This window comes from Streptopelia decaocto (genome assembly GCF_964273445.1).
Source record: "Streptopelia decaocto genome assembly, chromosome: 2".
Lineage (NCBI taxonomy): Eukaryota > Metazoa > Chordata > Aves > Columbiformes > Columbidae > Streptopelia > Streptopelia decaocto.
The window spans coordinates 91,075,495-91,102,970 of record NC_138655.1 but is presented as its reverse complement, the minus strand read 5'-3'; the positions used below and the strand labels follow the sequence as shown (position 1 = coordinate 91,102,970).

At 42.8% G+C, this 27,476-nt stretch overlaps 1 protein-coding gene across 1 annotated transcript in view; it reads right to left on the bottom strand.

The window, feature by feature from the left end:
* Nucleotides 1-27,476, bottom strand: part of BMP6 (bone morphogenetic protein 6) — a 93,027-nt gene that overhangs the window by 15,035 nt on the left and 50,516 nt on the right. Inside the window, exons 2-3 of the mRNA XM_082046365.1 lie at nucleotides 13,309-13,501; nucleotides 67-215 (exon numbers count right to left, since the gene is read on the bottom strand). Coding sequence (XP_081902491.1) covers nucleotides 67-215; nucleotides 13,309-13,501 — 342 coding nt within the window. The remainder of the gene's footprint in view (nucleotides 1-66; nucleotides 216-13,308; nucleotides 13,502-27,476) is intronic.

Below are 27,476 nucleotides of genomic sequence, written 5' to 3'. Positions count from 1 at the left end.
CATCATTCCTAGAACAGCATCCAAGAGGCTCGTGAGGTTCCTCGCATTAACTGGCCTGTAACGTACCGTCCCGGGTCACCACGCTCAGCTGCAGTCCCATGTTGTGCTGAGGGTTCATCACCCACATGTTACTGGTGGCAGTGACGTCAAACTCCAGCCAGCCCTCCTCTGAGGCCCACACTGCCCGCGTATCCAGCAGAAACAGGTCAGAGGCCCTGCAGAGGACAAGCATATTGACAAGATTGTGATATCTGGGATTTTCTCCCCCAGCTTTCACTGTTACAGAAACAAGAAAACTTGAAATATGTAAAAGTGATGTTAATAGCTAGGAAAAAAAAAAAAAAGTAGTCTCCAAAATCTGCCTGGTTTTATCCAGAGTTTTGCCATGAGATGCACATAATTCTGCATGTGAAATTTGGGCTTACAAAAGTTTTTCACCGTTTTCGAGGCTGGAGGAAAGCAATCCTAGTCCTTAGGTCTGGGTGTTTCTCCACCAGCAAGGGATTTGTAAGCAACTCCTCTTCCTGAAAGAGTCCAATGCCAGCTCTGGCAGGAGAGTGGTCAAAGTACCTGCACTTCCAGGCATTCAATGGCTTTTGTCAAAGGAGTTTTGTGGTTTCAGCCCACATTCCACAAAACAGATCTACCACAATAGAGAAAAAAAAAAAGTCACCTAAAAAAGTCACCTAACAGACCAAGTATCAAACAGTGAAGGAAAATGAACCTCTAAAGGCCTCTAAAGACATTTTTCTGAGGCTTATATACAGGGATTAGTGCCTTGTTCCAAGGCTGTTGATACTCAATCTCTTTCACGGGCTTCAGCTTCAAATGCTCTCAAGCCTATACCTTTTTTGCAGCATCAAATGCCCACCAAAACTCAGTTAAATGAAATCAGCTGGAGAAGCATGCAGAGAAATCCCATGTACATTTTCTTACTGTATTATAGTCATAACTTCCCTGCACAAGAGAGATACAATTCCTATCCCTTAACCTGTGACCATCAGCACAAAATGGATACCAGATGAAAATCCCATCTTCACTTGTAATTCCCCTGGATGTTTTTTTCTAACAATAACCTAATGGAAATGAGAAAACAGGCTACCTGTCCCTGCCACCCATCAAAGGTTAACTCAATCAAAAAAATTTTTTTTCTAAAGTTACATTTTATTTTTGGCCAACTGTTATGTCATACTGCCCGGCAGCTTGGTTTGCATGAGATCACACATGGAAAAATAAGCACTTAAGTATATTAGAGCTCCTAGTGCGGCTATTTCTACAGCGCACAGGCTTTCCTCCACCTCACTGGTAGCCACACACTCTGTGGTTGACTCAGCAGCCTTTCCCACAGGAGACTTTGCCACCGCTCCTCCAACGCGAAGAAGGTTCAGGAACAACTCTGACCTTCACCCCCAACAGCAAGCAGCAAGTGGCTGGGGCTGGCCAGCTGCTACATGTTTTGGAAACCCTGAGGTTGAAAGATTTGGGCTTTCCCAGGCAGGGTGTATAAACTGAAGTACTGCTTAAAGGAGACCACAAACAGCAGCTGCAGCTGAGACCGCTCTTCCCCTCTCCAGGTTTAAGAGAGGAATGAACTGCTAGATCATTCTCACATCTAAATATGACCTACCCATTGGTCCTCCTCAATGCTTGAAATTGATTACATGTGAAAACAGGTTTACCTAGCACCTGTTCTGACCTTCCCCCTCACACCAATTGCTTTTTGGTCTCCTGTCCCACTTGCCCATACTATCCCTGGCACTCACCTGCTCCAGACAACGTCCCACTAAAGCCTTCAGACTAGAGTAACTTCGGCATTATGCCCCCAACAAACCAAACGTGTGGCTGCAGAGCCACTGGGAATGCTCAGAGCCTTGCACTTTGGGAAGACACTTGGACATCAGAAAGCTGTAAAGCTGGAAAGAACCACATGGCATCATCTAGCCCATTCCCTGAACTCCGGGCAGGAGCAACTATACCCACATCACTCCTGAGAGATGTTTTCCTCACCTGATCTTATAGATTTCCAGCCTCAGGAACCCTTCCATCTTTCCAGGAAATTGAATGGGTTTCACTTGAAGCACTTTTTTTTTTCACCCCATAGTGCAGGGTGCTTCAAAAAAAGATGGCCACAATATGTTACAATTACACAAAAATTTACAAGTGGTTCAATGAGTTATCAAGTTTTAGTGAATTTGTACTGATGCCCTATGTTACTTCTACCTGCTGCACAGACAACATTGAGACAATAGTTGATAGTTTGTGGTTACAGAGATGTAGTAATTTCAGATGTCACCTTTTTGAAACACCCTGTATCTAACTTAAATGCAACAATGACCTCTCCTTCTTATCAAAACAATATTTCAGTCTTTCCTTGTAAGGCATGTTTTATAGACTTTGTCTATTCTCATTGCTCTTTATAGACCCAGCTCTGATCTAGATCTCCCTCATGCTGAGTACAGTGGAAGGATAATCACGATGTGTCCCACAGACTATGCCTCTACTCATACATCTCAGAATATGATTTTGGCTTCTTCACAAAACTCATACTGTTAACTCATGTTCACCTTGTGATCCACTATAATCCTTAGATTCATGCTGCTGAACTGCAAAGGACCCAGTCATTTCGTACGGTTTGTTTACATCACTGATTTTTCATGGCCAAATGCAATTCTTCTCTGTACCAAATCACACTTCCCCCCTGCCACCACGATTGAATCTCCATCGTTATTAGATTACTTAAATTATGGACTTGCCCTCAAGTGGGTCTCCCCCATTTAGTGTCCTCCACAAATGTAATAAGCAAACTACCTGACCAATGTACAATGATACCAAACAAGAATGCTCCATTTTATCTCAGCATGTCAAACTCTCTTTGGAAAGATTTGAATTCCTTTGTAAAATGCAGATAAAATGGACAACTGGGTTTTCCAATCCAGTTAACTCTCTGCAAAAAGATTCATACAGGAGTGGTTTTCAATTAGCTCTGCTATTCAGCTGATTCTTGCATTGTTTGACTGGATGAAGTCACCACTGAAGGTTCACCCCACAGGTATTGTAGGTCATTGTAGTAATTCCAGCAGGTAACACATCCTAATACTTTCTGATTAAGTCTGTTTTCAATTAGTGTTTGTCACCCAGACTTCACCAAGTTGCACAAAACTGCAAGTAATCTCTTACTAGTTTTGGTTTTGGCATGAAGGTTTAAAAATAATATTCCGTCACTTATTTCCAAAGACAAAATCAGGGAAAAAAAAAATAATTTACTCACATAAAAAAGAATGCCAACTATTTAACTGAGACTTTAACAACTCTTTTTTTTTTTTTCCTTTTTCCTTTTTTCTTCCAGAATATAAATGTTGTATGTCTTTGCTCCCTGAAGGAAAATAATCTCAAAACTGGGCAAGCAGTAAGTACTTGAAAACTGCTGCCCACACAGGCTTAACAGAGATTCTGAGCTTAGCAACAAAATCCCCTGGATTTTTTGTCTGCAGAGAACATACTTTCTCCTTCTTTCCCCCTTGGTAAACCAAATGCCATGTATCACCTGAGGGGAATCTGCTCTTCCCTGCAGCCATGTGGCTGAGAAGAAATGCCCTTGCTACTCCTGCAAAAAAGCCGTACAATGTCTGATCTTGGAATGGAGACCGGGACATCTCCCGGGCTGGCTCCAGGTGGAATGGAAAGAAAATCTAATTAGATGGGGAAGGGTGAAGAATTTGCTGCAGTTGTTGGGGGGGGATACATGGACATGCAAGGATGAGCTGGAGAGACCCTGGATAAAAGGAAGAAGTCTGCAGAGTAAAGGGAGTAGAAAGTACCTCTGTGAATCAGGCCCGTTATTCCCAACTCAGCATCCCTCTGCTTCTAGAAGTAGTTGGGAAACTACTGGCATCTTCCTGCACTGATGGCTCACAGAGAGCCACAACCTGCTCCTGCTGCCACTTGCGGCAACACGGCTTCCAAGAAATGTGGTGACAGGCATCAGTGATGTGGATCCCACACTTTCAGTCTTGCCTCAGAGTTCACAGGGAAATGCAGCCATGACTGGAATTTCCCTTCCCACCCCAGTTCTGCTTTCTGAAGGCCATTTATTCTGCTCCTCTCCCACTAGGGTTGCAAAAGAAAGATGGGGAGCATTAGAGCTAAAGCTGCTGCACAGCCTCATTGCCCTTATCACCGCTCCTGCTGCTGGACTGTTGGCTGATTTTGGCAGGGACAACTTTTGCCATCGGTGTTTGCTTAGCAGATCCACACTCCATGGCCCGACTTGTTGCAAAAGTTGGAGCACATACACACAGCAGACAAGCAGGGTTCTCCTGCATGCCGAAGAGCAGTGCTGGATAAAGGAAAAGAAATAATCTAAAAGCGGCAACTAAACCTGGTGTGGACAATTGACCCTCACTGGTATATGCATCAGCTTCTTATCTGCACAACGAGAACACCACCACTAGCTTTGCCTTACAGCCACGTCAAAAAGGAAATATTTAGGAAGCAGTCAGATACCGTGCTGAAGAGTGCTACACACAAGCAGATGCAAGCCAATAGTCAAAGCGAAATCTGAAGAGTGGACAAGAAGGTGAGAAACGGATCACATACCAAGCAAGTTGCATGAAACAAAGTATTGAATTTCTAGTAATTAAGTGATGACACTGATCCTGTGCAGCGAGGCGGGCAGTGGCCTTCCAAGAGGAAGCACTCAACCATATACATGGTCACATCAATGGAAGGATTCTGAAAACTTCAGCGTTTGAGAATAACAGGCAAGATGGGACCTGAGGGAAATGGGAAGGGAGCATGAAGAATGGGGAAAACTAGAAAAAGAAATACTGGAAGAAATGCATGAGCCAGCACTGTTGAGCAGAGAGGAAGAAATATCTGCTCTCAGCACAGGCTGAAAAAAGTCCATAGGTTTCATGCCAAAGCAACCCCTCACATCAAGGACATCACAGGACCTCTGGCACCTGCACAGCAGGACTTTCAAATTCAGTGTACAGAAGAGAAATTTTATCACCAAGAGAGGCAGTTTCTTAACATCCTCTCTGCCTAAACCTGCCTCTGGGTTTTTATACAGCTACTGTCATCTCATTGTCACTATGGTACCTGACAGTCTCATCTTTATTTTCAGTGTGCTTAACCATCTGGATGAGTTCACTTAATGACTTCCATAATCAGGTTATCAACCGTAGATTATTAAAGGGATGCAAGTGAATGGGAGAAACTGAGGCAATGAGCTGAGACAACTTTCCTGAGACAAGAGAGGACATTAAATAGGAAAGAGATTCCCAGCTCGAAATAGGAGCATTTTGTTCTGGATCAGGGCCCTGAAGTATGGTCTCAAGTCCCAGGAAACAAATGTGAGTGTTTCCATGGCCTTCAGAAGACTCTGGAGGAGGACGGAGAAACAAAGGTCAGCTCAGCAATCACCAGTGGCTGCGATAAACAGAAAGAAGTACACAGTTTACAGGAGAAATATGGCCTGTGTAATTCAGAAGGCAGGATTTAGGTCCAGTGTCCTCAGAGAGCAAGCTGATTTTTCAGATATAAATATCAAATACGGCTACTATTCTTAATGCCGGCATCCCAACCACGTACTCAGGGCACTTATAGGAGAAACAGCTTGCGTTTCAGTTTAGTGCTTTTCCCCTGTAAGATAAATATTTTGTTAACTGAAACCTCTGTGTAAACCTTTCAACAAAATGTCTCTAGGTGTCAATTCTCTTTAATTGAACACTAATTATATTAGAATTTAGTCAAATTAGTAACCAGGTCAAGTGGTTAATCTTAGTTACTATACTTAGTGAAATGTTCACATTAAAATAATTCCTCTGTTCTGGGTACACATTACAACATGGAACTTTGCTACAGGAAAAACAGCAAAGCTATAAAAAGCTGCATTTAAAGAAGCATCTGTTGAATTAGGTTTTTTACTTTCCCACCCTCCCTGGCCTTCTTTCCCCAACCAGGCAGAAGTTTCACCAGGGAGACAAGTGAGAACAAACAGAAATCTCACCTTCAAAATGACCAAGTTAAAGGTCTCGTATTTTAATTACAGATCTCGGAACAATATTTTTGGCCCCACTTCAAAGCTCGCAATTACCCAGGTGTTTAAAGGATTGTTACGCATCAACAGCCATTTACCAAAGCATTAATTACTTTAAGTCTCTAAAACTTTCCTCAGCTGAACCTTTTTGTTTACTTTTCTTCAAAGACAAGTTGACATAATAGTCTAGACTGCCTAGCAGCAGTTTCTCAAAAGGGAATTTCGCACAGAAGTGTGTGGGATTTACACTTTAATTAACACACTTTCTAAATACTCTTCTGGTACCTCAGGATCTGAGTCTTTAGTTTGCACTGACATCAACCTTCTGTGAAAATTACTCTGCATATAGCAAACTAGCAAAATTATTTGCTCTTATCCATGAACGACAGACTAATAACTGGACTCACAACTGGCTCAGTTTTACAGAGTTTACCAGAGCTCTACACTGATAAAACCTTGAAATCACAGCCTTCTCAAAACCATAGATCCAACATATTTCAGTAGATGTAAGCGCTACTTTGAATTTAAATTAGCGTTTATTACTTATAGAACAGATTGTATACGGAGTTCGCACAGCATGAGGTACTGCCAACAGATGCAATACAAAACCTTAACAACTTAGTATGTCTAAATGACCATTACTCCAAAGATTCAAAAGCACCATACAAAATCCAATCAATCAGCACTCACTCGTACAGAGAGCCCCAGGCAGGGGAATGCCAGCACCTGGAATAAGCTACCATGGAAAGCAAAGGCAGTCTCTATCATTTTATGAGAAGAAATAAGGCTGAGTTTAACTGTCCTGAAGTAGCTCTTACACCATCTATGGGCCAGAGGATGAGGAGAGGCATGCACATCCCATAAGAGCTCCTCAGAAATGAGGAAGGGACTATCAAGTGCTGTCAGCCACAAATGTAGTTACTTTCAAGGTGAAACAGATAAACCAGTAACTGTGTACTAATTCATAGGGACTGACAGCCAGGGGAAGAAAAAGCACAGAACAGTGATGCCAGGTTGCTCTGGAGGGGGTCTGCAATTTGGCACAGGGAGAAGAGAGACAGCCTGGATGCAGTCAGACATTGGGATCCAGGAGAAGGGCCAGGCAGGTGAGCTCAGCTTCTCGCTGATGCCCTACCAGCCCCTCACCCCCAGTGCTCTGTCTGGTAAAACCTGCCCCTGTGCTGAAAAAGCTGTTCTGTATCACTGTGGGCATCACCCCGGGAGGTGAAGTCTGCAGGGGTGGGGGGTTAAGTCTTGTAGATTCACTGGAAGAGCAGCAGAGTGAGACATCAGTTTCAAGGCTACATCTGGCAGAGAGCGGAAGATCAGAGCCTAGAGCTCGAGGATGTGATCTCCCCATGCCAAGACTGCAGGAAGCTCAGCCTACACGTCTGTGATAATCCTCAGCAAAGCCAACACTGATATTTGAGCGCAAAAGTGTCCCCTCACATCCAGCTCAATGTCTTGAGCTTCACAGCTCTAAGGAATGAACACTTTACCAACAAGAACAGTGAAAAAAAGAAAAAAATCACCCCGAGTCACAGGTACAGGAGATTTATTTCTCATTTCTTTGACTGTGATTTAATGAGACTACAGGGTATTGTAGCTGTAGTGATGGCTACAGTACTATACCTCAGAGTTTAAATGCAGTCTGAGGCATAAAGATGAGGGAGAAGGCAAAGGGGTAATATTTATCTTTGTCCTTTAGGAAAAGACATAAGGCACTGATATGGTATTAAGTTTTGTTAGAAAAATCCAGCTGGATGCAGAACAAGTAAATTTAATCCGGAATAAGTTTAACTTTTAAACTACTAAAAACCAACCACCCTAAACCACAACAAATCACATACCCACAGTGGGAGTTGAACTGAAATGCGGACAGACACTTCTCTATAGCATCATGGAAACAGCTCTATCATATACAAATATATGCACACTGTATACAAATCTGACCCCAACTTGAAACAGATTGATGCTAGCGTTGTTATTTGTATTACACGACCCATTCCAAAACCCAGTTGAGGACAGTTATTTATTTTCTAAGCTATAAACACTGTCGGCAAATCAATTTGCCCTTTAGATTAGAAGCTCGGATCACATTTGTATAAATATCCTGTTCCAAAGAGGAAGACTTTATTACCACTGTAACTGGCAGCTAAAAAACCAACGAGTGCCTTAACCCTTAAGGGACTGTGTTCAGCAGAAAGATGTACTCGCCAGGCGGTCACTGTGCAGGGCACACCTATGTCCACACTATGTCCACAGGAGAAATCTTCCTGCACATCAAGTCTTCATATTGCATTCTGGGTGAAAAAGAAACTGTTTAATAAACTTAGACCATTAAGGTACCATATCTTCCTTTGATCACTAACACAGGCCACAGTGTTTTTCATAGATCAGTTGTTTGGACAGTGTGGGAGTGTTTTGAGGTCTGCATTAGCAGGATATTTACACTCAAAAATATACTGATGGTCCAAACCAAGGACTAACATCTTTGATCAACCATAAACTACCTTCTCTGGTCCTGACCTGACATCTCTTTGGGTGAGAGCAAGGAAGCTTTGAGTAAGAAAAAGAAATTAATGAGCTGTTTCCAGGGAAAACTCGTTTCTTCCCTTCCCATGCAAAGGTCTCGCTTACATGGCAATCCACTCACAAGAGGTATCAGAAGTCAGAGAGGGCTTTGCTGGTCCATTCACAAAACCAGTCCTACACCTTAGAAACCCGCCCACATGCAGGGCTCAGCTGTGCATCCATACCACTAAAGGGAGGAGAGTCGAGGCTGCACAGCTCCTGTCTGCTGAAACTCAGCACCCACAAGGTGGGACAAGCACCTGGAAGCTGAGGCCACTTGTCTCCCTAAACTGGTGTTCTGGCAAACCTCCCCACTTTCTGCACACACCAAAGGGAAAAAACCAAATTCTGCCGTAGCCTTCAAAGAGCACAGTTTCTTCAACTCTGGGGGGTCAGAAGCAGAAGGGCAGCAGCGTCCAGCGGATGTATCACCCATTCCCCCTCCCAACATCACCCCCAACAGCCCATTTCAAACCCAGAGTCATTCCCCTCAGAGCAAACCAGATGTCACGTCGGCCTTGTTTGGTGAGCCTCTTCTCCACACAAGCCCAAATGCATTCTGCTGACGGCTGGCCACAAGCTTGACCTATCCTGAGGATTTCATTAATCTCTTCGCAGCGTCCCACTGACAACTCCAGCAGTTTGTGTTATGACAAAACGTGGCCATTAACCGTGGTTGGTTGAAAAACAAAAGCCTAGTTTCTAGGCGCTATTTTTTTTTACCTTACAAAAGGGTGGAAGGAATGGGGAGATGAAAATATTACTGACACAAGTGAGTCAGTATTAAAATGTTTTCTTTTTTAAGAGAGAATGTACTTAGACCACACTGTCCTCAATGTGCATTTCACTGCCTGGAAAGCCTCCACGAGTATCGTTTTCATATTTCTGATGGTTTTGAACAAGGAAAAGGTCAAATTTCTCACCGAAGGTGATGCCATTTCAATCAGCATTGATGTCTGGTCGTTCACACTCTCCCTCCGTACACCCCTATCTAGGAGAAAGTTGTGAACAGGCCCATGAAATCCTTGCTTTTAGCTTTGTCTACAGTAGCATAATTCAGTTTGATAATTCAGTAACTGGCAGAAATTTTAGCCTCAGGCTTGGTTTTGTTTTTAGCCATCAGGGAACGGCCAGCAGTGCCTTGAAATTCCATGCAGCAGTGCGCACATCTGGGCTGGAGTCACACGCTTACGCTCTTACTGTCCAGATGAGCTTTTTTTTTCTTTGCTCAAGTAATACTGAATTAAGCCACTTCATTACACTTAACTGGAGCCAAGGGATACTTCCAGGCTGTGAGCTTTGGTGAAGATTTGTATTCACTGAATCCTTCTCTAAACTCCTGCCCTCCTAAACTCATTTATTTGAGAGGAGCAGGCAGGTTCCTTTTTTCTTTATATATTTTCCCTCAGAGATGCATGGTACCTTTCTCTTGCAGACTGCTGGTTTAAATCCATACATGCCAGCTGCCCTGTTAAGAATTATTTGTGCCCAGAAGTATTTTATTAGCTACTAATAATCGCCTCAGACAACTGTTAACCTCATAAAAGCCAAGATTAACATGGTGACTTTGAACTTTCTCTGGAGACTGCCAACATTGACTGCGCAAGCACCTTCTGTGGTCTTCAGAGATGAATTTTCCCAACCAGAAGGAATATTTGTCAGCAGAACAAGATGAAAAAGGGTGCTGCGTAAACTCCTTCTGTTTCACCTACTAGTTCACCAGCTAGACTTCAGAATCTGTACAGATACTTCCTTATGCAATAAAATGTCACCAAAGGTCAGGAAATATCAGGCTGTTATTCAAACCATTAGTTCAAAGGAAGTGTGACACAACTTTTTTAGGTTTGGGGTTTTTTTTTCAAAGACAGCTGTTATTTTCTGGCTCATAAGATATCTGCTAAAACAAAACAGAAGCTTTACAAATATTTAGCAAGTTCCTTCAAAAAATAGTCCTTTTATTGTAATGTAACCTCCCAGTATTCTCAGCCAGAAAATAAAAAATTATATTTCAAGTTAATCCACTGAGGCAAAAGAGGGAGAAAAAAGCACTTTGGATTTTTATTTATTTTTTTTTTTACCACTACTAAAAGCAAGTAAGTGAATTAATGATCAAACCCCAAAACCACTCAAAGAATACAGCTCCTTAAGGCATACCAGAAGAATCTGAGGCATTTTTACCCTCCATGAAGAGACTTTACTGAACAGCTAAATACAACTTTCTAGTATTTGTTTTCAGGAATGTTCACAAGCCAAAGTCTACCAAGGTCACCAACATGGTTGCATGTGAATCTGTAGCAGCAGTAGCCTATAGAGTCAGCACCTCAACTGAAGAGTAACAGTGACAACTAAACCTGACACTGAAGAGCAGTAAGCAGCTTCTAATATCTTATTTTAACTGTCTTTTAACATCTGCATATTTTAAATTTATAGAGGACAATTAATAGAGGTGACAATTTTATATACAGATACATAGAATACATACATATCTACGTCTTTATACACAAGCACACGTTTTCATATGTGCTTTTATAGTTTACATGTACATGAAAGAGTCCTTTCAGTCGAAAGGAAAAAGGGTGGAAAAGGGCACCTCCTTTTTATTACAGCTGCAAGAATCTGTGAGCCACATCTTGCCCACCTCTGTGCAGATGATGCGACAAGTCCCGCGGACTCATCCGATGTGACAAGTCCCGCAGACTCATCCAAAGCGCAAGTTTCTTTAGCCAAGCATCTCCCTCCTTCCCACCAGTAAAAATAAATAAATAAAGAAGAAAAAGAAACAGAAAGGGAGCCTTGAGGGACTGCATGAGTCAGAGGTTAGTAATGAACTACAGACACTCATCCCTGGGTCAGCGGTTCACGCCCAGCCCATGTTAGGAGGGACAGGGAATTGCTGGCAGCCTGGACCTGGAGGAAGCCGCTTTACGACTCCCAAGTTCCAACATGAGGATGCCCTCGGCACAGCCGCCAGCAGTGGCAGGAGGAACACAATGGAAGGGAACTGACAGACTCAAAATACTCGCCAGCTCTGGAGAGAGACCACCCTGGCTATCACCACCGAGCTGCTGTCTATGCTCTGTTTGGAGGGAAGTCTCCAGCACCCAGTGATGCTTAGCACCTGCAGATGCCAAAGTGCCCAGCGCCAAAGGACATGTGTTGCAGCTTCACAGCACACACTGATTTTGGCACGTTTCTGGCATGGTATTTGAAACAAAGATACGAGGTGCCAGCATCACTGCAGCACACAGCCTCTTTTAGAACGAGTTTGCAAATTTGTAAGGAACGGGGTATGTTAGGGGCTGTATCCTGTACTTTATTCTCTTTCCCTCAATGCTTTACTTGTTTGCTCAGTATATGCTGAAAAAATGTTATATACACGTAAAAGCTGACAGCTCTCCTACACTGTGCCCTTTTTGGGTGACTGACATAGAGCAGCATTGTCGATCACTTTCATAGCCACTCAGCATAGGTTTTCCTCCAGCTCCAGAGGTGGGATCTCTACTTGTGAAATCTAAACCAGACCAACATTCACCATGTTTTATTCAATGTGGCTCTAAATGGACAATACAGCTAACATCTATGAAATCTGCATGACCGTCTGGACTTCCACCAGCTCTGCAAGTGGGCACTGATGTCACACCCTATAACCAGCAAGCACTTCACCCCAGGAGGCAGTCCAGCAACTTGCAACTTGAAGGACAAAGGGAACACAGATCTTCTAAAACTAACACCTTCTTCCCCATCACCTGTATACCCAAGTATTTCTCTCCATTTCCCCAGAGGGCACACTCCACATAGAACAACCACTAGCTATTTGACGTTGCCCTCACAACAGCAGATCATCAAAGGCAGACACCCCCAAATGGTACCAATGGAAAGGCTGGAGAAAGAAGGACCAGAAAGGAAAACACCCAGGAAACCTTTGAACTTTTTTTAAATACTGCTGCTTCTGATTTCTCTGCCTGCAGCAGAGATGTAGTGACAGTCCTGACATGTTTCAGCAGAAGTAATGAAATACTTTTGTACCACAGTGTTACTCTGACATTGAATTGACCATGTATTTCCATCTTATAGCCTCACGTGATTCTTCCCCCATCTGAAACATTCCCCTTTTTAAATTAATCGGTCCATTTACACTTGTTTGGGATTCTGTGCCACCATTTCTACTCTGCCTCTCTTTTGCCTCTCTCATTGTCACTGAAAGGCCAGGAGTGATTTTGTATCTGTGGTCAACATCCTGAACCTTCTTCTGCTTTATTTACTTTAATGTAAATCCAGCTGAGAGCAGGTCAAATCTGCACTAATTACCAGTATTTTTCAAACAGGAAATGTTTTTTATGTTGGTAGTATTAAGCTGAAAGGGGACATGTATGTGTATTTCAGTATGCCAGAGCAATGCCAGCACAGTAACTTTGGTTTCTGCCTCACATCAGATTCTTGCTCTATTTAATGACAACACAAAGGTTGCAGCTCAGTGACACCCTGGGCTACAATACTATGGACTTTCTCTGGCTGAGGTCCATTTTGCACTCTACCATGCCCATTTCCCAAAAGGAAAGGACCATGCAATAACATAACCTTGTTAATGTGAACTAAACCGGTATTTATTTAGCAGTCCTCTCAACATGAATGCACAAGCTCAGCTTTCCCCAGGATAGTGACTGGTGTCACAGAGCCAGCCCTCTCTTGCGTACCTGTTCTGATGTTCCTGCAGCACTTGGTAGATGCTGATAAGGAAGGTTTGGTTTTTAAAGCTCCCCACAACGCAGTCCTTGTAGATCCGAAACTCAGCGGCTGTGACGGCCTCACCCTCAGGAATCTGAGACAAATTAAATTTGAACTCCTTGTGGTGCCGCTGGTGAGGCGTGAACTCCTTGTCATACTCAACTGCAGATGGGAAAAGGGAAGAAAAGGAAAAAAGGAGCCATGACTAAAGTTTAACAACAAAAAGTTTCCACATGCTGCCACCTGTTCCTCCAAAAAAAACAAGAATCCTATTTTCTTCTCCAAAGATAGCCTTGGAAAGTGCCAGGAAAACTTAGGCAGCTAAAGCCTTTCAAATATAGTACTAAGAAAAGATGAATGTTTCTCTTCTCTAGCCAATGCCTTTGAGAGTTCTTTTTTTTTTTTAAAGAAAAGCCAGCTTTGACAGGTGAAAAATGACCACGCATTTTGCTCCTGTGTAAAACTCTGAAGCTGTGACCACCCCCAGCATTTTCCACCTGTGGATCTCCATGTTCTTTACCACATTTCTTTAAGCCTCACACCCCTCTTCCAACAGAGGGAACAATTAGTTCAATTTCGCTTTAGCACATAAAGGCACAGACAGAACTAAGTGTTAGCACCGGGTCAACCAATTCCCTAACCGTCCTAAAAACTGCTGGTTTTTGGCTCCCGGGTCAGCGCATTAGCCATCGGACTACCTTGTGAGCAGAGTAAGATTAACATGACATTTATTTCAAGGGTTAAAGTTAACCCAAGCTCCCCTTCCTTTTGCAGAAGCTTCCTTGAGAATGAAAGAGCTGAGAAGGAATGACCTCTTCTGCTTTCTGGTCTTAGGCCTCCTCAGGTACACTCTCAGGTACAGGGTTGAAAACAGACACAAACCAGAACCCCTCCTCCTTCAGGCCTCAGGATTTGCATTTCCTCTGTTTGAGGCTCCCTTTGCAAACTTTATTTCTTATCCCACTCTTGTATTACTTGATTACATCTTGATTTAGTCTGACTTTGATTTATTCTTCATTATTTCTTCTAATTTTCTATTAGAAAATGATTAAAACATTAGCATATTATATAAATATACAAGATTACATCTTTAAACCCTGAGGGGAAAAAAAATAAAACCAAAAAACTGTTCCCAACAGTGCAACTGAAGGAGTGTACGTCGATGATGAATAAGTCACCATTATATCATCATTAGGGACATGACTGCACTTTGAGAAGGCAGTGAGGGAAGTACAGATCCATTTTTACGTTTGTCTTTGTGCTCACTTTCTGCTGCTCCCCCCACCTTAATGCATCAGACTGCAAAGGCACCCACGAGCCTACCCTCACAACACCCCATGAGGTAAGCAGCAAACCCTGTTTTACAGCTGGGATACTGAGTCACCAGGAGAGCGACTTGTCCAAGGACAGGCAGCGGAGGCTCACTGCGGAGCCAGGAATGACGGCCAACGTGCTTGAGGTTCGTCACTTTACCCACAGGTTACCTCTCCGGAGAGCAGATATGTCTCCTGGCCACAGGAAACAGCCCACAGAGATTTTCCCCTCTACCTTTCCCAACTGCCTGTTCCTCCTCATCACCCAGTCACAGTTTCATCTGTGTCCTCTCCCTTTCCTTTGGCAGCCCTTTCATGTGAGATGCCTCATCTGGCTGGGTCCACGTCCTGGCTCCCTGCAAGACAGTTAGTCACATCCTTCTCTTTGAAGCTTGCCTGGAAATCTTTTCACCTCTGTACAACTGCTGCCGAGCATCTTGTGGGACACTGCACTTGGAGATGCTGCATTAAGAGCTGCCACGGGGCAAACGGGCCAACTTGCAAACTGTCCTCAGAGCTGGACACCGCTGCAAGTTTTGGCAGTCTTGCGTTGCATCTGTCTGAGCAGTTCATATGTCAAACAACTAACAAATGCAGGTGATAGGACCCTATGGCTTCCAGAAATGAGGTGGTGATGCCCAGCATCTCCACCAGAGATTGCGCCAAGACAAACGATGGTACCACACACTTCCAGTGCTGCCTAGGAATTACCTCACTGGCCACCAGTTATCAGCGATCTGGGCTTCCCTTTGAAGCATCTGCCTCTGCTTTTAATTGGGAACGACTCTGGCAATGCTGGACTGGTTGGTGTCACTTGCACGTACACCCTCCAAGAAGGGGCCTGAGCTGCCCAGTTACTCCCCATCCTGAGGCGAGCTCTGCAGGATACACCTCCCAAAACAGAGTGGCCACGTACTTTCAGAAACTCGCAAGCATCCAACCAACAAGAAACCGCGTTTGGCTGCTTGCAGCAGAACGACGTGCCCAACTTGGCCTTTTTTACTTGCTGCTACAAGACGAGAGGATGTAATTAGTGGTGAGGGAATGTCTAAATCCACAGGTTTGGAGAGACACACTTATGAAGCAATGATTCTTGATTTAGAACTTGCAAAATCCTTGCTCGCGGGTGCAATGACCAGCTGAAACCCACGTCCCCTCCTGCATCGTCGCGGGGACGAGATGACCTGCAGGAGCGATGCAGCAAGGTGGCTTTCCCTGGGCTCATGGCTGAGGATGATAGCAGAGCATCAGGAAGAGCAAGGAGAAGGGGACAACCAGGATGAGCCACAGAACCCCATCAGGGTGCTGGAAAAACTAAAATTACACCGGAGAGGAACAGCAAAGGGAATATTCAATGCTGCTTGCCAGCTATGGCCCCATGTCAAGATGCAATGTGGCCCCTACAAGCACATGAGGGAGAGCACAAGCCATCCCATCCAGCATGGGGCTCAAAACGAGCCCAAACGTCATTTTTTGCTTTCCAACACCAAATCAGCTATAGCAGCCTTACTTCCACTCGTCTTCACTCCAAAATACGTAGTTTAAAAGAGATATAGTCAGACTGTAGTCCTTTAAATCAGTATTTTCCCCTACCCCTCTTGTAAAAGTCAAAGACAAGCCACAAGAGGAAGAAAAACCCACCCAAACACCTACCACAGAGCATCAAAAGTAGCTGCAGGTACAACACTTGACTCTGAGTACCCTTTCCCAGTTTATAACTTGCCCGATACGTTTACAATAGTATTTTCCTGTTTTTTAAAACTTTCTTCCTTTATTCCCATCCGTGTCTGAATAACCTGCACAATCACAGAAGCTGACTAGACTGATTACAGGGGAAACACTCAGACTGATTCGTTATCAGGCTTGGCAGAATAAACAACCTGAAACACACAAACAAGGAAACCTTTTATTAATCCTTCAGATTAAGTAATTTAGCTTTTTCTGTCATAAGAAAACACGTTCAGAAAGAAATACTGCTAAGTTGATGGTGTCCTTCTCAGTTGCATCCCTACAACATCACAGGATGGAAAAAAAGCCTACATTAAGCTTGTATGAAGCAAGTATAAAAGTTTAACGAGTTGGAAACTTTTTCTGGCTATGTATCTTCCCATGATACAATGGGGAGTGGGTTTTTTTTTCTTCGTGGGAGTGGTGAGATATTTAAGTTCTATATACTCATTGTCACCCCATCAAGTTAATAATCAACTGTTTTCATTCAACAAGACAGCTTAAAAATATAAAATGCCAACAGTTCTTCCCTGGGGGCTTTTTACCCCCTGGAAACTGTTCATTTTTAACAAAGAAGTCAACTTTTAGAACAGTAAAATCTGGACAGACAAGAACCAAACTGCTGGTTCCCAGGAAAACCCAGTCTGTATTGCTATCGTGTTATAACGCGTCAGATGACCTCGTATTCAAAATGCAGACAGCACATGCCACAATGCAAGACAACAGTAAAAAGGAGAAATCATTTCTCAAGCTACTTTCCAAGTATTTTTTTTTTCCCACGTGAATTCATTCAGGTCAGTCTGACTGGTGACATGTGAAATCCAAAGCTAATTTTCATATGAAGATGGACACATGCACGTCCCAACATTGTAAAGCCCTTCAAGAGAAAATTGGCTGGCTCACAGCCGGGGCAGGTTGAAAGCGAACAGCCCTGAGCGGTGCTGACCTCCCATAACCTCTCCCCAGGGCTGGCCAGAATGTCAGGACCAAAACCAGGGATCGTAGGGTCAAGACCAGAACTATAGCCTTACAAAATTCATCTTCATGGTTAGACTATATTATCCTGAACATTATTACTCATTTGCCAGCGTAGCTCCTTAGAGATTACAGATCCAGGCACGCACATCCCAGGGTGAGCTGGGAAAGGAGATCGCAAAGAGAGGTTTTAGCCCATTGTGGGTGCACGTCCTCTGAGCCAAAGGGACTGCCTGCTCCACTATGCAGGTCTGTGCCCTCATCCTGGCTGGGGCTTCGACTGCTCCTTTGCTTGCAACACAAAGCAGAGCCTGAGCTGTGGACACCGGGAGTACTCGTCCCCGAGTTTTCAGTACAGCTCATTTCTGAGCAGAGCGGCTGAGCGTGCACAAACAGTTAACAGAGAACCCTGCCAGTAGCTCTTTACATTCCCTTTAACAAATATTTTTAAACGCTATACAAACACAACACTATTGTTGAGTAGTTAAAAAGGCAAGAATGGCAAAATTAGGGTTACTGTGGTTTTGAATTTTGTGTATTCTAATTCTAACCCAGTGTTGCAATAGCCAATTTCAGCACAAAATGTCCTTGGTTTAAAAATAGCATACTGCTTACAATACTTATTACTTTAAAAGCACTGCACAAAAAATAAAAATAATTAAAAAAAAATAAATTAACACAATGCATCTATTTTGGTAACGATACCATCCTACTTCCATTTGAGTGTGTCACATACATCTTGGACCAAAGGAAATGTAACCCTAATGACTGAGTCATGGACATAAACTCTCCTCATGCATAGGAATTTTCAGAATTTCTTTTTGGATTCAAAGTAAGTGGTATGCAGAAGTAACAGGACAACAGTCTTTCCCGAGGAAACACAATTTTCACTCAGAACAGTAGCAACAAGTGTCAGGATATTCGATGTCTTTCTCCAGTTCTGAGCTGTTGAGAAATGTGTTAGTTCAGGTGTTTGGGTGAGAATCTCAATGATGGCTTAAGAAAGTCTCTAGCTCATACTCCTAGAGCTAAAGCCAAAACTACTCACATGTATACTCATAATCCAGAGCTCCAAAAGTATTTTTTTAATAAATTGTCTATATAAACAACTATAATTTCCACAACAACCTGGCTTCTTGGAGGGGGCAGAGAAGGAGCAGAGTCACAAATGACTGAGATATGATTATTTGGCATGGGACATTCTGCATTCATCCTGTTCCCTGCAAGGCTGAAATTTCTAAGAATCTTTTGCACCCCAAGATCTTCAGTGATGACTTGGTTTTGCAGGACCACTGCCACCACACTCAAGCAAAAATCACCAGTATTTGTAGCCTGCTCAGGCAAGATGAGTTTTGCACAAGTGTTCATGAATTTGAGTACAAATATGATCCGTTCCTACTAATTTCTTCTCAGCCTTCATACATGACCCCGTCCCTTGATAAAATGAGAAAGCCCCTGAAAACTAGAGTTTTTAACAGGAGATTCACCATCATAGCTACATAATAACTGCAAAGGCAGCTTCTCCATTTTATGTCACCAATTTCTGCATTAAGTCAACACCATTTATCATATCTGGAGAAATGAAGCAGTGGATTAGGCCTCAAATACTTGAAGCATTACCACAGCTCAAACAGTCCCCTCTTATAAAAGGACCATGTACGCATATGACTGATCTACTGATGCAACCTTACAGCTGCATCACCGGAATTTCTTCAATAATAGCTGTCAATAGTTTGCACAGGACAAAATTTATCTAAACTTAACCACCCCCCCGCCTCATCCATGGCCACGGTTGCTGTAAAAAGACGCAAAAGGCAGTAAGGTTCAAAGTAGGGGGCAGGATCAGTATACAAGTTAGTAGTACTTTTATAAGACAAACTGATACACGATGGGGGAGGACAAAAGACAAGCTTTCAGGCATGGAAGCCTTTTGTGCACCCAAGCTAAGGGATGTCCAACTTTGGTGAAAGACAGTCCTCATTTAGGTCTTACAGTTTGTGTCCTGTTTCCCAAAATGTGCTTATCCAGACCATCAGCCACAAGGACCTAAGTGGATGGGACCTATAGCACATCCTTTTTACTCTGAAAAGATGTGTAGGATATGTCTCAAGTTTTGTCTGTATCTTCCAAATCTATCAGGTCAATCTAAAAAAAGACACCATGTCTCCCAAACAGTCCCACCTCACTGGCAGACAATCACAAGTATAGAAGCAGAGTTACTGTTAAAGCTGATCTTTATTACTAAAACAAGCAGTATTTCCTAAATGCTGTGTAAAAAAGAGTGAAGAGCACAACCCAGAGAGTACAAAGTACCTGTTTCATGTCTTAAAACAGGAAGAACAGAAAATCTTCACACCCACTTTCTGCTTGTTAACATGGAAAGAGAAGTTAAGTTGTACTGTGTGGACCCACAGGTGCAAGAGCAGGCCTGCAGCAGAGGCAGCTCCTGGAAGGAGTGGGGATGCGCTAGGGCAGCGGTGTCAAACTCATTTTCACTGGTGGCCACATCAACCTCACATTTGCCTTCAAAGGGCTGAATGTAATTTTAGGACTGTATAAAAGTAACTACTCCTATTCCTTCCAGTAGGGAAAGGATCGTTGATGTCTAGTTTTCACACTTAGATATAGTATGTGCCACTGTCAGTTCGATTCCGGGCCTAAAGAGGTGTGTGGTCTAACCCATTGCAATAACACTCTAAATCCACGGCTGCTTAGAGACAGGACTGACCCTTCTGTCTTTACAGTAAGGACCCCAAAGAAAGCAAAACCTTCCCATTCTCCAAATTCAGATTTATTAGTACGCCATCTCCTAAACAGCAAGCAAGAAAAATCTTTAAAATAGGAGAAACTCAGGTGAGACATTAAGATAAAATGCCTGAAAGCAAATCCTCCCCTGCCCAACATGTGCAAGAGTCAGGGAGATCCTTTCTTCTACCTCGCCCTCATCCCAGCAACTTCAAATACCTTCCGCAACCACAGCAATTCTACACAGCTGCTCAGGATCTCTAAGAATAAACTGCTTCTTTCCATCACCCCAGTCATGGTGATGGATCTGTGCCCTAAACTGAGTCCATTTCCCTACTGCCCCTCTCCTGTGTGCCAGGTCTCCCCAGGTCCCTCCTTATTGCAAAATGAGCAAAAATAACTAGTTTCAAAAAAGTACCAGTCCCCTTGCCTCCCAGACATCTTCCCTGGATTTGCAGTACAGCATCCCAAATAAACAGACCAAGGTTTGTTGTCATAGATAAGGGCACGTAAAAGCTCACTGGACATTAGTTATGAACTTTTCCACTTGCACTCTTGGTGATGAAAAGCAGTTTTTAAACAGAAAAAAAAGTCAAGATACTTATAGTTGAATCTGGCATTGCACCTTTTGTGGAACCCTCTGCGTCCAGCTGAGGTGGTCTAGAGACAACGGCTAGCTGTGCTGCCATAGATATAGTGTAATTGGACAGCTTAAAAATAAGAAGAATATTCAAGGCCAACAAACTCCAAAAGAGTGCTTTCTTCGAAACAGCTATAATAGCACATCTGGGACACCACAATATAAAGTGGATTTATTCTACTAACTTCAATGGAGCAATGCCAGCTTACATCCAGTGAAGACCTGGCTTTATGCTTGACAGCTGAGAGTGCCAGAAAATAATGATTCAGAAAAATAACCCATCATTAATCCAATCCCAGTGTAATTATGGAGATTAAGATTAAACAACAGCAAATCACTCTCTAAACATAACACTCTACAGAAGATCTTAAAAGGAGGAGGGCCTCTTTCTTTCAGACAAAAAAAATACAACTGAGCTCTTCTTTGTTTCTTTGTGCTGGGAATCAAGCTGGAATCGGCTTGTAAAATCAGATTAAAACAGTTGCACAACAGCTTCCTTTCAGGATTCTCGAACCAAAGGCAGTCTAAAAATTAAAATAATGCACTAATTAAATATATAATACTCATGGGACACCAGCAAGCACTAAAAGGCATTTTCACAGTATCCACAAAGATGCCTACCGTATGGCTAGCAAAGCTTTTCTACTCTACACTGGGAGGCAGGCGGCAGTGAGGACCAGCCTTGCTCCAGCACACGATGGGAAGAGCTAAAGTGATGGTGAGCAGCAGGAGAGCCCTTGGCAGATCACTCTGAGGGAACTGGGGCCAGAAAGGTGACCTGCAGGCCACCGCCATCTCCACCACCGGCATTCACATTTGGGCTTGGTGAGCTGTCCCCCATGCAATAACAGAGATTGCTTTGCAACTGCAACAGTAAGTATCCACCTCCTATAACCCCCTTCCCACAGCTTCCGAACACAAACGTTAACAAAACCGGTATTTTCTTTCCATCTGCTGGCACATACGGCAGGTCTCCGCACTGAAAACAGTGTTGTATCTTAGGCAAACAAAACATCTTTCTGCTTAAGAGACGCCAAATTGCTTTATCAAAGGCACTACTGTTTGCATTTTTGTGGCAATATTAATGCAGATCCCACTGAGATGTTGATAAAGACCCGGACTGCAAAAACACCCTTCTGGAAGAAGTGATCTGGAGCTATTTCTGTCTTGAGTTTCCAAATAATTTATTATTAAAATAATATTATGCTTTCCAAAAACCATTTCTACTTCACAGCCAGGTTTCATGCACGCAGACCCAGCTTTCGGGGAAGAAGGTGATGCTGTCAGCCTGGCGGCAGGGACACGCGAGAGGAAGCGCTGAGCGGCTACGCACGTGGAGGGCAGAGGATGCTCCTACTGCTCCTGTTTGCTCCCCGGGTTTTGTTTGCTCCTGTGTCCATGCTCACACAGTAACTGCCCGGGACACTTAGAGACACCCGTGGAAACCTTCCGCTCACGACGCTTCCCACCCTCCGGGTTCGCCACGGGTCACGCCACATTTCCTGCTGGCATGGCCATCAGCATGCAGCTCCCTGGAAGTGTGCAGCTGCCCCGGGAGCACCAACTGGGTCTGGAAACATTTTCAGGATTTTTTTTAAATGGTGTAGCAGTTGCCTGGCTTGTCTCGCATAGTCTCTCGAAATTATCCGCCCTCCTGCAGGAATTTGAGGCAGTTCAAACCAATTCACTTGGGAGCTTGAGCTAAATTTCAAAACTGAGGTCGTGCAAAGTGGGAATTTTTTAAAAAATTACGGGGATTTCCCTCTCTGCTTTTTTCACAGGAGAAGTTTTAATGTTTATCAGTAAGACACTGACCAGCCAGCAGCATCAAGTAGGAAAGCAGGCAATGTGAAATGTTTGCATTTTGTTGAGCACTCATCTCAGCATCACAGGCAGGTTACAGCTTTTCATTTAATAGCTCAGCTGAGAAAGATATCACCTGAACATATTGTGATCGCTCCCTGTAAAAACACTACCCAGGGTGCTTAAGGTTTTATAAATTATTGAAAAGGTTTAATCCAGTGCTGGAGACATTGATACACAGAAAAAAATCAGCCACACTCCAGAGCCTGTCATGCTGTTCTGAAGCCTACACCACCACACTGTAATGGCAGCATCGCTGACAGGACTTGTGACTCCAGTGGACACCATGAAATGCTGATGCAACATTTAGCGTTTAGTATTTTTACACAGGGCTCCAATTTCAAATGACTGCATTGAGCAGCAGCCAGCCAAAGAATCACTGAAGCCCATGGGCTTTAGGAGACCCCCTTTAATGGAGACATTGAGAGAGCATGAAGGACACTAGACTTGGTATTGTCCAGAGAAAAGACATGAGAAAGGAAGAAGCCCTGCACCTAAGGAGGACAGAAAGTGACTGCAGGGATAAAAAGAGCAAAATTGTGGTCTGGAGATGCCACAGCTGTGGAAAAGCAGAAGCAGTGAGCAAGCCTACGCAGTATGTCCCTAGAGCCTACTCCTTACACCACAGTGTAAGCCTGGCACCACATGGACCTTGGTTTAGACAAGAGGAGCTCTGGGCACATTCACCCTCCATGCAACCAACAGGAGGGATGTGGCTGGAGTCAACTAGAGGGAGCTCCTGGCACACCTTGGCCATAAAAACAGAGGTCTCCTTCCCTACAAAACCACCAAACCCCCATTTTTTAATCTGCCCACTAGCCATGCCAGCACGGTGCAATTTGGGACATGTCTCTTTTACCTCTGAAATCTCATCTGCTGTCGACCAACATAACGATGCTGCAGAGAGCCAAGCAGCCGTCAGACATGTAAAAATTTGCAGCCGCTGTGGGCAGTTGGAGCAGAGGTCACAAAATGGTCATTAACAGTTTTACCTAACCTGCAGATCTTCAGCTTCTCAAAACACAGCTTTAAAAAGAAAAGAAAATGACATCACACAGCTTTAACGATCTGCATAGGGGTAAAGAATTTCACCCTTTAAAAAAAAAAAAAAAAAAAAAAATTGACAAAAAGCCCTGGTTTGCCTAACACTTTTTCTCTAAGCCTTCCTTTTTCATTATTTTTATATATTACCATATCCCCTAGTGACCAGAAGCATACTTGGAATGTCTCTGTCCATCTGATAAAGCCATCGGTGGCTGCAGCCCCGCGCCGAGCCCATGGGGGACACAGCCCCTCTTCCCAGCCACAGAGCATGGTGCCCAGCCCAGTCAAAAGCCAGGGAGATGCAATGCTTTGGGAAAGATGAGAGAGTCCCAGCTGGAGTGGGAAATCCTAGGGAAAAAGTAAGACTTGAGGAAAAACACCATTAAAAGAACTACTAAAACAGGATTTGTGGAATAATCTTTAGTTCCACATAGTTGGCCTGATTTTAATACAGTAGCATAGCTGGGTAGTTCACCTGAAAAACATCCAGCAGGAAAAGGGACAGCCTCTGCCAAGTTCTACCTTTTTTTTTTCTCCCCCCTCTCTTTCTCACCAAATACACAAAGCAAAACTTGGGCTCTAGGCATTTAAAAATCAAAGTTACATACAAATGGTCTTAAAGTAACAGCACATAAATTTACTCCAAAAGTCTTCAGGTTAACAAATCGGAAATTAATAAGCCTCGCTGGTTTAAAAGACAACCTGGTATGTAGGTACTTCTGCCTTGACCCTTCTCCTTAAATTATCAGGTTCCTGAATTAAAAATGAACAAAAGAGGTTGTGTTAAAATTCTCAGCCGAGCTGTTTGCTCACAAATTAATTTTTAGACATTTGGCTTCTATATCTTCGCTCTTTGCGATTCATGTCCTGGCTGTTTGGCTGTCCCAGCATTTCTCTGCCCCACCCAATCCAGCCTTGTCATCACTGATTTTATTTTTCCGCTCCTTGTCTCTTAGTAATGCCCTCCTCTCTTGCCTTGACTGGTCACACGCCATCCTTGGAGAAAAACATCAGAACTCTTCCAACTTTTAGTAAAGATAAATATATATATAAAGATCGATTTAGATAAATATCCACAGCCAATTTCAAATTTTGGTTTTAAAGTAAGTCTTATCTTTTGTCATGCCTAAAGTGTTTTTAATGTTGTAAATGGCTGAACTGCCCAGACACAGATTTTAGTTTATGACTCAGCGGCAAGCACATTGGTTACAAAAAAAATTTGCCTTTTTTTTTCCTTCTTCAAAGTTAACTGCAGGACGGAAACAGTATAGATCTGACAGTGTTAGCAAGACTCCAGGGAGATAGCTGCCATATCTAGTCATTTTTTGTTTGAGTTTTAATAAGAAAACCATCAACCATCAGAAAGTTTGGGTCAGGCTAGCAGCTCAACACACTCTTTTTACAAACATACAGACAGCAGAGCAATCTGACAGGCAAAATCCTTTTTAATGCCCATTAACTAAAGCATTTTTACCCCTGCACACTAAACAACCCTAAGAAGTGGAGTTGTGGCTTGCATGAGTGAATGTTTTTACTGCCGTTCTCATGCAGAGACAGCAAGGCTAAAGGTTTATATGACATTTGCATGCAGAAAAAAAGGCAATTAATTACATGGCATGTCCTAGTAAAAAACTTCCTCCAGTGGAAACAGGAGAATGGGAACCTAAATGTTGTATAATTGATGTTATTAGCTGCAGCTGCTATCATACTTGGAGAAATCTTCAACTCAGAAACAGCGGTGATGAAGCACTCCAAGATGAGTAATAATACGTTTGATATTAAGGGAGGGGGACAAAAAGGATTCTAAGAAATGCTCTCTCTGGTACAATAACAGTCTCTCAGAGAATTGTCAGGCAAAAAACACTGCGGGATACCAAAAGAAAAACACACCACATTTAAAATGTTGTCTCCATTAAAATGAAATTGGGGGTGGGGAAGGACGGGAAGCGGGTAGAGAGGAAACCCCTTGTATTTACCTAACCTACGTGAATGCTAATGCTCACATGTGTGTTGTAACAAGATTGGGGACTTTGAAAGCTCTAATCAGTAGGTGCATGAGCAAATATTTATTCTGATCCATTCCAACTCTCTGTGGTTTGTAAATCCCCAAGAAAAAAAAAAAAAAAAGTCTGCAGAACAAACCAGTCTAGACCACAGATTTTGGCTACTTTACGCTAGTCAGAAAATTACAGGAAATAGGCCAACTCCAAGGAGGGTTTTTTTGGTGGACTTTTTTGTTTGTTTTCTGAAGACCTATGAATACCTGATGTACGTGCACTTGTTTGGGTAGCCGAAGAAAATTCTTTCAGGCATTCTTTAAAACATAATCACAGCAATATAGAATTCCATGTGCTTGATGTCTCAGCGAGGTGTTGATGTATATAACCTTGCAGGCTCTTTCTGACCCACACTTTTCATCCAAAGACATTAAAAAAAAAAACTGAACCCGAATAATAACTCCTTTGTATTTCAAGATCCTGAAGAGTTTCTAGCAATATTATTTCTCACCCTGTTACCCAAATGCATGGAAAGAATCACCCGATATCTTTCCATCAGAGGAAAATCCGAGCTAGAAAATATTTTAGATAGGTTTATCTTATTGGGGATAGCATCCATTCAGAGTGTTAGAAGATCTTTCCATCCAGCATTAGAAAACCTTTGCTATGCAAAGTTTTTTCCTTTACCATGTGGAAAAAATCAAAAGCTTGAGCAACTCCGCTTTAGGCTGAACCAGACAGAGTCTGGGTGAAACAGAACTCTCAGTTTCTGTCGTAGGCACTGAGATAAGGGGATATAAAAAAACCTGGTAAATACAATATATTTTCTAATAAGTATTTCCATTAGAAATGCTTTTCTTATAAATACGCTCTTAATATTTTTGAATTTTGTTTGTTTGTTTTCCAATTAGGGCAAACAAAAAACTCACAATGAGATATTTTTAGTGGGAAGAAATGTTTCTATTCCAAGACTAGATTTTACTCTAACTACAAAAAAAGGCTCATGCTCAACAACCACAAAGCTGACACAAACCTTCTTGAGTTTAACCTCATATTTCTCACTCAGTTTTAGGAAAACGTTTTTTTGCCTCTGCTATCGCCTTTCTCTTGATTCTTCATGGTGACAAGAGCATCACTGATGCAACAACAGCAGCTGGGGTAGTTACCTACATCCAATGTGTCGTTTGCCATAGGAACTACCTGAGTTGCATCTCACCCAAGAAGGCACTGGGCACAGACAGTGGTCTGATAACTGACAGCCCAACTGATCTGAGATAAGGTTATTACCACCTGTGATTTACCAGTCATATATTCGATTTGGCTCAGTGCATCACAAATAAATCCTCTTAAGTACTGTGGAATTACTAAGTATAAGCATCAAGGTCTTTAGACAGGTATCTGAAACAGTGTGACTATTTAGTTAAATAAAAACAAAACAAAACAAAACAAACACCAACCAAACACACACACACAAATCCAACTGTCCTCTGCACACAGAAGAAAGTGGAAAACCTTTGAAGAGGCACCCAAATCTGAATTACAGCATCAATTTTAAAAGTCACATTGCTTTCAGAGTTGATAGGATAGAGAAAAGAAAGTTAATGTGCTCAGTCTATCCATAAATAAATACAAGTTTAGAAGGACTTGCTAAGACACTTTCATTTTGGTTATGTTGCTAGTGACAAAATGTGCATGGGTAGACTTTCCAAATTAATACATACATAAGGGTGTAATTGAGTACAAATGTATCCAGTTCAAATTAAAAAACCAAACACAACAGTTTTACTATCGTAATATAAAATATCTCTATAGATTGCCTCTGTGTGAGCAAC